Raw genomic sequence first — 14501 nt, 5'->3', positions numbered from 1 at the left:
TTCTCAAAATACCGAAAATCGGGAGACAGCGTTATATGGGGGCTATACCAAAATATGGACCTATCTTGACGACGTTTGGTGGAGATGTTTCATGACCACTGAGAACCTCAAATGGCAAATTACAGCTATCTCGGTAAAAAACTGTAGCTAAAATTCTCAAAATACCGAAAATCGGGAGGTACCGTTATATGAGGACTATGCCAAAATATGGACCTATCTTGAGGATGTTTGGTGGAGATGTTTCATGACCACTGAGAACCTCAAATGCAAATTACAGCTAGTTCCGTTAAAAATTGTAACTAAAATGCTCAAAATACCGAAAATCGGGAGGTACGGTTATACGGGGGCCATACCGAAACATGGACCTATGTTGACGATGTTTGGTGGAGACGTTTTATGACCACTGAGAGCCTTAAATGTCAAATTGCAGATAGTTCGGTTAAAAATTGTGGCTACAATTCTCAAAATACCGAAAATCGGGAGGTACCGTTATATGGGGGCTATACCAAAACATGGACCTATGTTGACGATGTTTGGTGGAGATATTTCATGGCCAATTAGAACCTCAAATGGCAAATTACAGTTAGTTTGTAGCTAAAATTCTCAAAATACCGAAAATCGGGAGGTACCGATATATGGGGGCTATACCAAAACATGGACCTATGTTGACGATGTTTCGTGGAGATATTTCATGGCCACTGAGAACATCAAATGTCCAATTGCAGATAGTTCGGTTAAAAATTGTGGCTAAAATTCTCAAAATACCGAAAATCGGGAGGTACCGTTATGTGGGGACTATACCAAAACATGGACCTATGCCCATATCCTTTGGGATATAAGTTTGTTGATCACTAGGAACCCTAAGTGCCAAATTATAGCTAATTCGGCCTGCAAATGTGGCGAAGAACGTCAAAATACCTCAAATCCGGAGGTACCGTTATATGGGGGCTATACCAAAGAGTGGACCGATATAGCCCATCTTCGAACTTGACCTGCCTATGGAAAAAAGACCCTCGGGTGCAAAATTTCAGCACTCTATCTCAATTATTGCGGACGCTAGAGTGATTACAACAGACGGACAGACGGACATGGCTAGATCGTCTTAGAATTTTATCCTGATTAAGAATATATATACTTTATAGGGTCGCAAATGATTACTTCGATGTGTTACAAATGGAATGACAAACTTAATATACCCTCCATACTATGGTGGAGGGTATAAAAAAATTCAAAGTAGTTTGTGTGGAACCTTTTTTATAATAAAGGGGAATGAATTTTATTTTAAGCATAGGCAAAAGTCCATTCATTCTCACTACAGGAAACCATTTTTGAGAAAAAATGTCAAAAAGTCAGTAGTATGCACATATATCTCTAAGCCCAAAATATTGAAGCATCCACATTTATTTTCATGACATGTTGGTACACTAGGCGTATAACAAATCATACGTCACCGAGGAAATGTCATGTATTACATCAATAAATGTATGGCCATTCTTCGTGCAGTTAATACGTTTTTCATTCATTCAAAATTCCAAAGCGATCTGAGAAGTGGCCAAAGTGAATACCCTATTATCTCCTATGAGCAAATTTTGCGGTCTTTTATGAGGACCTTTTAGTCTTTATTGAAGAGATCTTGTGATATTTTTTGGAGAAGATTTTGAAGTTTTCGATCAGAAGACTTTTTGTTGTTCTATGACAAGAAGTCATGCCAGCCACTTTAGCTAGAAAACGGACGATCCGATGTTTTTATGTTTTTGTACAAATAAACAGCTTGTTCTTAATCGAATATATGGCGAAAAAACTGTTATTTTTTTAGTTAAAATCGAAATATTGGTTTTGATAGTCCACCATTTATTTAAATAATTATATGTTTTTATTCCGTTTCGATTAAGTACAAAATAATTAGGTTCTTTATGATTGTTGTTTTACTCTGCTTTAGTAAAAACAGTGATTCGTAGGCGGTTGTTTGTCAGAACACAACAAAAATTCCTGAAGTAAGGCCTTCTGAAAAAATATTCTTTAAAAATCCACGATTGGTGGTCTAAGGCCTTCTGAAAAAATATTCTTTAAAAATCCACGTTTGGTGGTCTAAGGCCTTCTGAAAAAATATTCTTTAAAAATCCACGTTTGGTGGTCTAAGGCCTTCTGAAAAAATATTCTTTAAAAATCCACGTTTGATGGTCTAAGGCCTTCTGGTGGTCTAAGGCCATGTTTGGTGGTCTAAGGCCTTCGGAAAAAATATTCTTTAAAAATTCACGTTTGGTGGTCTAAGGTCTTCTGAAAAAATATTCTTTAAAAATCCACGTTTGGTGGTCTAAGGCCTTCTGAAAAAATATTCTTTAAAAATCCACGTTTGGTGGTCTTAGGCCTTCTGGAAAAATATCCTTTAAAAAATCCACGTTTGGTGGTCAAAGGCCTTACGAAAAAATCTTCTTTAAAAAATTCTTATGAAAAAATATTCTTTAAAATATCCACGTTTGGTGGTCTAAGGCCTATTAAACAAATATTCTTTAAAATATCCACGTTTGGTGGTCTATCCATTTTTTAACATTACTTTTGGTTTGTCCCTCGTATTTAAGTAACCATTACAAACTGAGTAATAGAGTAACCATGTGAAAATTGTCACGAAGGTCTTATATATGTATCTAAGTATCTGCATATGTGTTGATATTCTACACATAATAACCATTTGCCATACACAAGCAACAGGCGTTTGGATGTAACAACTTAAAATTAGTCACTGACAGTTTTAAAATGACAGCCAACCACGAAAGGCGCAGTGAAAATGCATTTTGTATGCAATTCCATGAATTGGAAAAGGAATTGAACGGTAAACTGCGACTAATAGATAAACCAGCTGGATATGTTAGTACACCTGAGGAATTGCAGAATCTAAAAAGTGCTGGGAAATCAGCGCAGATGCATATCTATTATCCCCTGGAATATGCTGCAGATTATCATTTGAGCTATTTGAGGAAATATCTAAATGGACCAAAGAGGGTTTTGTTTATTGGAATGAACCCATCAACAAACGGAATGCTACAACATGGAGTAAGTTAACCATCAACATTTTATATAAACTCCCAATGACTTTACACTACTTTTCCCCAAGATTCCCTTCGGAAATATGTCCACAGTACGTCGCATGGGGCTACAAGGTGAAATTAAAATACCTCCACAGCTGCATCCTGATATACACATTGAGGGCATGACCTGGCAAAAGGAAGAACAAAGTGGTAAACGTCTGTGGCAGTTGTTTGAAGAAATTTTAAGCGTAAATCCATCGAATGAATCCGAGGACTTTTTAGATAAACTCTTTAAAGAATGCTTTGTACATAACTTTTGCCCATTGGGGTTATATGATGCCAATGGAAAATATTTATCACCAGATGATCTGAAGGGAGAGTACAAAGATTATAAGAAGCAAATGGAAAAGGAATGTTTAGAAATATTGGAAAAGCAACTCGAACTGCTACAGCCTGAAATTGTTATAGCTGTCGGTGCATATGTCCACAACTTGCTGGAAAAGAATTCGGCATATTGCAAAAACCATCATCTATTGAAGATGCTTCATCCCAGCACTAGATCCTGTTCAAGAAGCACTTGGAAAGAGGAGTCAAAAGAATTACTAGGTATATACAAAATATTTTCAGAAAACCTTTGAAATCATGGCACAAAAGAGCGGACGTGCTAAATAGTTTCTGTCAAGGATCAATAAAAGTTATTTTTATTCAAGGTTTTTTTTCTGAGTTTTATTGCAAAAAGAATTTTAAACAAAAATTTTTTTCAAATCCCCTCCCCAATAAAGGTGGATTTTTTAAAGAATCTTTTTCAAGGATCCACTGACCAAAAAACAAAGATTTTTTAAATAATATTTTTAAAGCATCCACAGACAAATAAACGTGGATTTTTTAAAGAATATTTTTCAACCATCCACAGACAAATAAATGTGGATTTTTTTGAAGAATATTTTTCAATGACCCACTGACCAATAAACGTGGATTTTTTAAAGAATATTTTTCAATGACACACTGACCAATAAACGTGGATTTTTTAAAGAATATTTTTCAATGACACACTGACCAATAAACGTGGATTTTTAAAGAATATTTTTCAACGACCCACTGACCAATAAACTTGGATTTTTAAAGAATATTTTTCAACGACCCACTAACCAAAAAACTTGGATTTTTTAAAGAATATTTTTCAACGACCCACTGACCAATAAACGTGGATTTTTTAAAGAATATTTTTCAACGACCCACTGACCAAAAAACTTGGATTTTTTAAAGAATATTTTTCAACGACCCACTGACCAAAAAACTTGGATTTTTTAAAGAATATTTTTCAACGACCCACTGACCAAAAAACTTGGATTTTTTAAAGAATATTTTTCAACGACCCACTGACCAAAAAACTTGGATTTTTTAAAGAATATTTTTCAACGACCCACTGACCAAAAAACTTGGATTTTTTAAAGAATATTTTTCAACCAATAAGCGTAGATAGATGAATTTGTTGAAAGCTTTTATTATTATGTAAATATAAGCATATTGATAAGTGTAAAATTTTATCGATTTCAGGAGTTTGATTCATTCTGTTGTTCAATTAAGCTTTTCTTCTGAAAAGACCTTGTGTTCTGCTAAAACATATTTAGACAATTTTACCCATTCGGATGAATCTGGAATTTGTTTAGGGCTGAGGGGTGGAATTAGAATTAGTTTATTCTCACACCCTTTCAATTCGGAAAGCATGTTGTACACGTATGCCCCGATACATATTATTATATCAGGTTGTAATAAATTTACTTGTTTGTCCATTGAATTTAAACATGCCGCTTCCACTTCTTTTGCATAGCTATCTTCAGATTTTTGTATCAATTTTTCCATGGATACATTCCTTCCATTCCATTTTCCATTCATCCAATACCTGCCACCGATGTAAACCAAGGGACAGAAGTTATGTATGAAACATTGTTGAAAAAACCTGTCCACGAAATCTTCGCAATCTTTGAAAAGTTCCTTTATTAATTTCCAGAAGCGAATACTACTTTCGTTGTCGTTTTCTTCATTATTCAAACCGGTAATTGTTATTCTAGGATACAGTCTCGGAGGGTTTTTAACATTTCCAGTTAAGGACAAATGGTTATTTATTATATCCCTGGTACAAAGTGGAATCTGAAATGTTAATTAGTCAGTGGATATGAAATGTTAATAAGTTTGTAGTTATCTTACACCCGTTTGAAGGGAAGCGTCAGCAGCAGGATTCATGCCCACAAAGAGAATTTTCTTGCGTTCATTTAAACACTTTCTCAAATAGTCCAAGCGAATTTCTGCAGCATATTCCAGGGGATTGTAAACAAATATATTGGGTATTTCTCCCAAACTTTCCAGTTCATCAATTTCCTCACGTTTACTCACATATCCTGGTGGCTTTTTGATCTCATTAAGTTTACCGTTCAATTCATTCTCCAATTCCATGAACTGCTGCCATAGTTCTCCTCCAGTGTTAGAATTTTGAGCCTTTTCAGTCGAAAGAATATCAACCTTCTCCTGATGACTTTTTTTAAGATTTTGCGATTGACTGCTAATCTTATAGTTGTTTCACTCGCATTTATACTTTCGTATATCGAACGTTTTCCAACTGCAACACGTAGCATTTGATGTCGTTATATTTATGTATGTATATCAATCACACAGTGCCAGTTACACACAAACCCATAATCCATCACAATGCAATGAAATACACATATAAGTATATTTTTCTTAGAATCACCAATAATCTTCCCAACGAGAGTAGCGAATGGTACATTCAGTTCATTGTTTCGTTAGTATTAAATTAACTTCTATCTTACGTATACAATGAACAATTAAAATGTAACCGACGACTTTGCCGATAGATATAAAATATAAAACATAAAATATAAACAATAAAATATAAAATATAAAATATAAAATATAAAATATAAAATATAAAATATAAAATATAAAATATAAAATATAAAATATAAAATATAAAATATAAAATATAAAATATAAAATATAAAATATAAAATATAAAATATAAAATATAAAATATAAAATATAAAATATAAAATATAAAATATAAAATATAAAATATAAAATATAAAATATAAAATATAAAATATAAAATATAAAATATAAAATATAAAATATAAAATATAAAATATAAAATATAAAATATAAAATATAAAATATAAAATATAAAATATAAAATATAAAATATAAAATATAAAATATAAAATATAAAATATAAAATATAAAATATAAAATATAAAATATAAAATATAAAATATAAAATATAAAATATAAAATATAAAATATAAAATATAAAATATAAAATATAAAATATAAAATATAAAATATAAAATATAAAATATAAAATATAAAATATAAAATATAAAATATAAAATATAAAATATAAAATATAAAATATAAAATATAAAATATAAAATATAAAATATAAAATATAAAATATAAAATATAAAATATAAAATATAAAATATAAAATATAAAATATAAAATATAAAATATAAAATATAAAATATAAAATATAAAATATAAAATATAAAATATAAAATATAAAATATAAAATATAAAATATAAAATATAAAATATAAAATATAAAATATAAAATATAAAATATAAAATATAAAATATAAAATATAAAATATAAAATATAAAATATAAAATATAAAATATAAAATATAAAATATAAAATATAAAATATAAAATATAAAATATAAAATATAAAATATAAAATATAAAATATAAAATATAAAATATAAAATATAAAATATAAAATATAAAATATAAAATATAAAATATAAAATATAAAATATAAAATATAAAATATAAAATATAAAATATAAAATATAAAATATAAAATATAAAATATAAAATATAAAATAAAAATATAAAATATAAAATATAAAATATAAAATATAAAATATAAAATATAAAATATAAAATATAAAATATAAAATATAAAATATAAAATATAAAATATAAAATATAAAATATAAAATATAAAATATAAAATATAAAATATAAAATATAAAATATAAAATATAAAATATAAAATATAAAATATAAAATATAAAATATAAAATATAAAATATAAAATATAAAATATAAAATATAAAATATAAAATATAAAATATAAAATATAAAATATAAAATATAAAATATAAAATATAAAATATAAAATATAAAATATAAAATATAAAATATAAAATATAAAATATAAAATATAAAATATAAAATATAAAATATAAAATATAAAATATAAAATATAAAATATAAAATATAAAATATAAAATATAAAATATAAAATATAAAATATAAAATATAAAATATAAAATATAAAATATAAAATATAAAATATAAAATATAAAATATAAAATATAAAATATAAAATATAAAATATAAAATATAAAATATAAAATATAAAATATAAAATATAAAATATAAAATATAAAATATAAAATATAAAATATAAAATATAAAATATAAAATATAAAATATAAAATATAAAATATAAAATATAAAATATAAAATATAAAATATAAAATATAAAATATAAAATATAAAATATAAAATATAAAATATAAAATATAAAATATAAAATATAAAATATAAAATATAAAATATAAAATATAAAATATAAAATATAAAATATAAAATATAAAATATAAAATATAAAATATAAAATATAAAATATAAAATATAAAATATAAAATATAAAATATAAAATATAAAATATAAAATATAAAATATAAAATATAAAATATAAAATATAAAATATAAAATATAAAATATAAAATATAAAATATAAAATATAAAATATAAAATATAAAATATAAAATATAAAATATAAAATATAAAATATAAAATATAAAATATAAAATATAAAATATAAAATATAAAATATAAAATATAAAATATAAAATATAAAATATAAAATATAAAATATAAAATATAAAATATAAAATATAAAATATAAAATATAAAATATAAAATATAAAATATAAAATATAAAATATAAAATATAAAATATAAAATATAAAATATAAAATATAAAATATAAAATATAAAATATAAAATATAAAATATAAAATATAAAATATAAAATATAAAATATAAAATATAAAATATAAAATATAAAATATAAAATATAAAATATAAAATATAAAATATAAAATATAAAATATAAAATATAAAATATAAAATATAAAATATAAAATATAAAATATAAAATATAAAATATAAAATATAAAATATAAAATATAAAATATAAAATATAAAATATAAAATATAAAATATAAAATATAAAATATAAAATATAAAATATAAAATATAAAATATAAAATATAAAATATAAAATATAAAATATAAAATATAAAATATAAAATATAAAATATAAAATATAAAATATAAAATATAAAATATAAAATATAAAATATAAAATATAAAATATAAAATATAAAATATAAAATATAAAATATAAAATATAAAATATAAAATATAAAATATAAAATATAAAATATAAAATATAAAATATAAAATATAAAATATAAAATATAAAATATAAAATATAAAATATAAAATATAAAATATAAAATATAAAATATAAAATATAAAATATAAAATATAAAATATAAAATATAAAATATAAAATATAAAATATAAAATATAAAATATAAAATATAAAATATAAAATATAAAATATAAAATATAAAATATAAAATATAAAATATAAAATATAAAATATAAAATATAAAATATAAAATATAAAATATAAAATATAAAATATAAAATATAAAATATAAAATATAAAATATAAAATATAAAATATAAAATATAAAATATAAAATATAAAATATAAAATATAAAATATAAAATATAAAATATAAAATATAAAATATAAAATATAAAATATAAAATATAAAATATAAAATATAAAATATAAAATATAAAATATAAAATATAAAATATAAAATATAAAATATAAAATATAAAATATAAAATATAAAATATAAAATATAAAATATAAAATATAAAATATAAAATATAAAATATAAAATATAAAATATAAAATATAAAATATAAAATATAAAATATAAAATATAAAATATAAAATATAAAATATAAAATATAAAATATAAAATATAAAATATAAAATATAAAATATAAAATATAAAATATAAAATATAAAATATAAAATATAAAATATAAAATATAAAATATAAAATATAAAATATAAAATATAAAATATAAAATATAAAATATAAAATATAAAATATAAAATATAAAATATAAAATATAAAATATAAAATATAAAATATAAAATATAAAATATAAAATATAAAATATAAAATATAAAATATAAAATATAAAATATAAAATATAAAATATAAAATATAAAATATAAAATATAAAATATAAAATATAAAATATAAAATATAAAATATAAAATATAAAATATAAAATATAAAATATAAAATATAAAATATAAAATATAAAATATAAAATATAAAATATAAAATATAAAATATAAAATATAAAATATAAAATATAAAATATAAAATATAAAATATAAAATATAAAATATAAAATATAAAATATAAAATATAAAATATAAAATATAAAATATAAAATATAAAATATAAAATATAAAATATAAAATATAAAATATAAAATATAAAATATAAAATATAAAATATAAAATATAAAATATAAAATATAAAATATAAAATATAAAATATAAAATATAAAATATAAAATATAAAATATAAAATATAAAATATAAAATATAAAATATAAAATATAAAATATAAAATATAAAATATAAAATATAAAATATAAAATATAAAATATAAAATATAAAATATAAAATATAAAATATAAAATATAAAATATAAAATATAAAATATAAAATATAAAATATAAAATATAAAATATAAAATATAAAATATAAAATATAAAATATAAAATATAAAATATAAAATATAAAATATAAAATATAAAATATAAAATATAAAATATAAAATATAAAATATAAAATATAAAATATAAAATATAAAATATAAAATATAAAATATAAAATATAAAATATAAAATATAAAATATAAAATATAAAATATAAAATATAAAATATAAAATATAAAATATAAAATATAAAATATAAAATATAAAATATAAAATATAAAATATAAAATATAAAATATAAAATATAAAATATAAAATATAAAATATAAAATATAAAATATAAAATATAAAATATAAAATATAAAATATAAAATATAAAATATAAAATATAAAATATAAAATATAAAATATAAAATATAAAATATAAAATATAAAATATAAAATATAAAATATAAAATATAAAATATAAAATATAAAATATAAAATATAAAATATAAAATATAAAATATAAAATATAAAATATAAAATATAAAATATAAAATATAAAATATAAAATATAAAATATAAAATATAAAATATAAAATATAAAATATAAAATATAAAATATAAAATATAAAATATAAAATATAAAATATAAAATATAAAATATAAAATATAAAATATAAAATATAAAATATAAAATATAAAATATAAAATATAAAATATAAAATATAAAATATAAAATATAAAATATAAAATATAAAATATAAAATATAAAATATAAAATATAAAATATAAAATATAAAATATAAAATATAAAATATAAAATATAAAATATAAAATATAAAATATAAAATATAAAATATAAAATATAAAATATAAAATATAAAATATAAAATATAAAATATAAAATATAAAATATAAAATATAAAATATAAAATATAAAATATAAAATATAAAATATAAAATATAAAATATAAAATATAAAATATAAAATATAAAATATAAAATATAAAATATAAAATATAAAATATAAAATATAAAATATAAAATATAAAATATAAAATATAAAATATAAAATATAAAATATAAAATATAAAATATAAAATATAAAATATAAAATATAAAATATAAAATATAAAATATAAAATATAAAATATAAAATATAAAATATAAAATATAAAATATAAAATATAAAATATAAAATATAAAATATAAAATATAAAATATAAAATATAAAATATAAAATATAAAATATAAAATATAAAATATAAAATATAAAATATAAAATATAAAATATAAAATATAAAATATAAAATATAAAATATAAAATATAAAATATAAAATATAAAATATAAAATATAAAATATAAAATATAAAATATAAAATATAAAATATAAAATATAAAATATAAAATATAAAATATAAAATATAAAATATAAAATATAAAATATAAAATATAAAATATAAAATATAAAATATAAAATATAAAATATAAAATATAAAATATAAAATATAAAATATAAAATATAAAATATAAAATATAAAATATAAAATATAAAATATAAAATATAAAATATAAAATATAAAATATAAAATATAAAATATAAAATATAAAATATAAAATATAAAATATAAAATATAAAATATAAAATATAAAATATAAAATATAAAATATAAAATATAAAATATAAAAATATAAAATATAAAATATAAAATATAAAATATAAAATATAAAATATAAAATATAAAATATAAAATATAAAATATAAAATATAAAATATAAAATATAAAATATAAAATATAAAATATAAAATATAAAATATAAAATATAAAATATAAAATATAAAATATAAAATATAAAATATAAAATATAAAATATAAAATATAAAATATAAAATATAAAATATAAAATATAAAATATAAAATATAAAATATAAAATATAAAATATAAAATATAAATATAAAATATAAAATATAAAATATAAAATATAAATATAAAATATAAAATATAAAATATAAAATATAAAATATAAAATATAAAATATAAAATATAAAATATAAAATATAAAATATAAAATATAAAATATAAAATATAAAATATAAAATATAAAATATAAAATATAAAATATAAAATATAAAATATAAAATATAAAATATAAAATATAAAATATAAAATATAAAATATAAAATATAAAATATAAAATATAAAATATAAAATATAAAATATAAAATATAAAATATAAAATATAAAATATAAAATATAAAATATAAAATATAAAATATAAAATATAAAATATAAAATATAAAATATAAAATATAAAATATAAAATATAAAATATAAAATATAAAATATAAAATATAAAATATAAAATATAAAATATAAATATAAAATATAAAATATAAAATATAAAATATAAAATATAAAATATAAAATATAAAATATAAAATATAAAATATAAAATATAAAATATAAAATATAAAATATAAAATATAAAATATAAAATATAAAATATAAAATATAAAATATAAAATATAAAATATAAAATATAAAATATAAAATATAAAATATAAAATATAAAATATAAAATATAAAATATAAAATATAAAATATAAAATATAAAATATAAAATATAAAATATAAAATATAAAATATAAAATATAAAATATAAAATATAAAATATAAAATATAAAATATAAAATATAAAATATAAAATATAAAATATAAAATATAAAATATAAAATATAAAATATAAAATATAAAATATAAAATATAAAATATAAAATATAAAATATAAAATATAAAATATAAAATATAAAATATAAAATATAAAATATAAAATATAAAATATAAAATATAAAATATAAAATATAAAATATAAAATATAAAATATAAAATATAAAATATAAAATATAAAATATAAAATATAAAATATAAAATATAAAATATAAAATATAAATATAAAATATAAAATATAAAATATAAAATATAAAATATAAAATATAAAATATAAAATATAAAATATAAAATATAAAATATAAAATATAAAATATAAAATATAAAATATAAAATATAAAATATAAAATATAAAATATAAAATATAAAATATAAAATATAAAATATAAAATATAAAATATAAAATATAAAATATAAAATATAAAATATAAAATATAAAATATAAAATATAAAATATAAAATATAAAATATAAAATATAAAATATAAAATATAAAATATAAAATATAAAATATAAAATATAAAATATAAAATATAAAATATAAAATATAAAATATAAAATATAAAATATAAAATATAAAATATAAAATATAAAATATAAAATATAAAATATAAAATATAAAATATAAAATATAAAATATAAAATATAAAATATAAAATATAAAATATAAAATATAAAATATAAAATATAAAATATAAAATATAAAATCTATATATATATATAAAATTCTCCTGTCACGGTGTTCGGCTTTGAACTCCTTCGAAACGGCTGGACCGAATTTGATGAAATTTTGTATGTGGAGTTTGTAGGTTGAGAATAGGTTTTTAACTACTTTTTATAGTGGTCAGTGGTGTGACCAGGGTACCTCCCCACAAAATTTTTTAAGAAATCGTGAAATTAAAGTTATTTTTGAACGTTTTGTTTAAAAAACCTTTGCAATAATATGATTTTTACTGTCTTGATCTTGAATGGTCATCTCGGAAATGGAATATCGCGGTCAACCCAATTTTTCAAAAATGTATAATTAGAGCGCGATCAATCCCACATTTTAGAATACAGTACAACACCGATAATGTGCATTGGTCAGTAAAACGACGGGCCAACAATGCGGTTCGAAAATCTAGAGGGATCAATATTTAACTGATAAATTGTAAATAGATTACAAAGGCTTACACGGAAATCCAAAACGACGGGCCAGCAACGCGGAACCGGGTCAGCTAGTATAAAATATAAAATATAAATATATATTCGTAGTCTTACGTCCTCTTCCTCTGTTTATTTTTTATCGTGTTTAAACACACATTTTCAACTATATATAGTATTTCCTTTACTGAAGAGGGAAAGCTTGAACGATCACATTGTAATCTTAACTACTGGCGATGACGCAGTGGTTTCATTCAACGGCTTTTCTTTGTTTGTAAACTGAGATGATGATTGTGGGCGACAATGATTTTAATTTTGTAACATTGTTGTAATGTTTTCGTATTAGAAGCATGTTAATTATGGTGAATAAATTGGGTTGGGGGGAGTGCGGTTGGTTTAGACAGTTGGGTTTTCCAAAAGCATTTTGTATTTCATTGTTGTTGCCGAGTAGTTTGCCTGATTGAATTAACATGTATAATTCTTATTAAAAAAAATAGCTTCCGCTATGTGGATGTTAGTATGACGATTTGTGATATTTTGTGTTTATTTTTCAGGACACTTGCTATCTTTATTAACATTCTTTAAAAAATCAATGTTAAAATTTTTAATTAATCAAATTTAAATAATCTGTGAATTCTTGACAAATATTCTATTAAAATATTCTTTTAAAAATCATCAAAACTGTACATTCGA

At 16.7% G+C, this 14501-nt stretch overlaps 2 protein-coding genes across 2 annotated transcripts; one reads left to right on the top strand and one right to left on the bottom strand.

The window, feature by feature from the left end:
• The first annotated feature begins 2716 nt into the window (after nt 1–2716).
• On the top strand, nt 2717–3739 carry LOC141399959 (single-strand selective monofunctional uracil DNA glycosylase-like). Its single transcript, XM_073979336.1, has 2 exons — nt 2717–3051; nt 3113–3739. Exons 1-2 carry the CDS (start codon nt 2755–2757, stop codon nt 3662–3664), a joined length of 849 nt encoding a protein of 282 aa, XP_073835437.1. The 5' UTR covers nt 2717–2754; the 3' UTR covers nt 3665–3739.
• Nucleotides 3740–4514: 775 nt separating this feature from the next.
• LOC141399963 (single-strand selective monofunctional uracil DNA glycosylase-like) lies at nt 4515–14049 on the bottom strand. The gene is made up of 3 exons (XM_073979350.1): nt 13926–14049; nt 5235–5643; nt 4515–5177 (listed from the first exon to the last, which is right to left on the bottom strand). Exons 2-3 carry the CDS (start codon nt 5478–5480, stop codon nt 4605–4607), a joined length of 819 nt encoding a protein of 272 aa, XP_073835451.1. The 5' UTR covers nt 5481–5643; nt 13926–14049; the 3' UTR covers nt 4515–4604.
• Nucleotides 14050–14501: the final 452 nt, after the last annotated feature.

This window comes from Musca autumnalis, unplaced genomic scaffold, assembly GCF_047663935.1.
Source record: "Musca autumnalis isolate F117 unplaced genomic scaffold, ASM4766393v1 scaffold_1, whole genome shotgun sequence".
Classification (NCBI taxonomy): domain Eukaryota; kingdom Metazoa; phylum Arthropoda; class Insecta; order Diptera; family Muscidae; genus Musca; species Musca autumnalis.
This window is presented reverse-complemented; position numbering and strand designations above follow the sequence as displayed.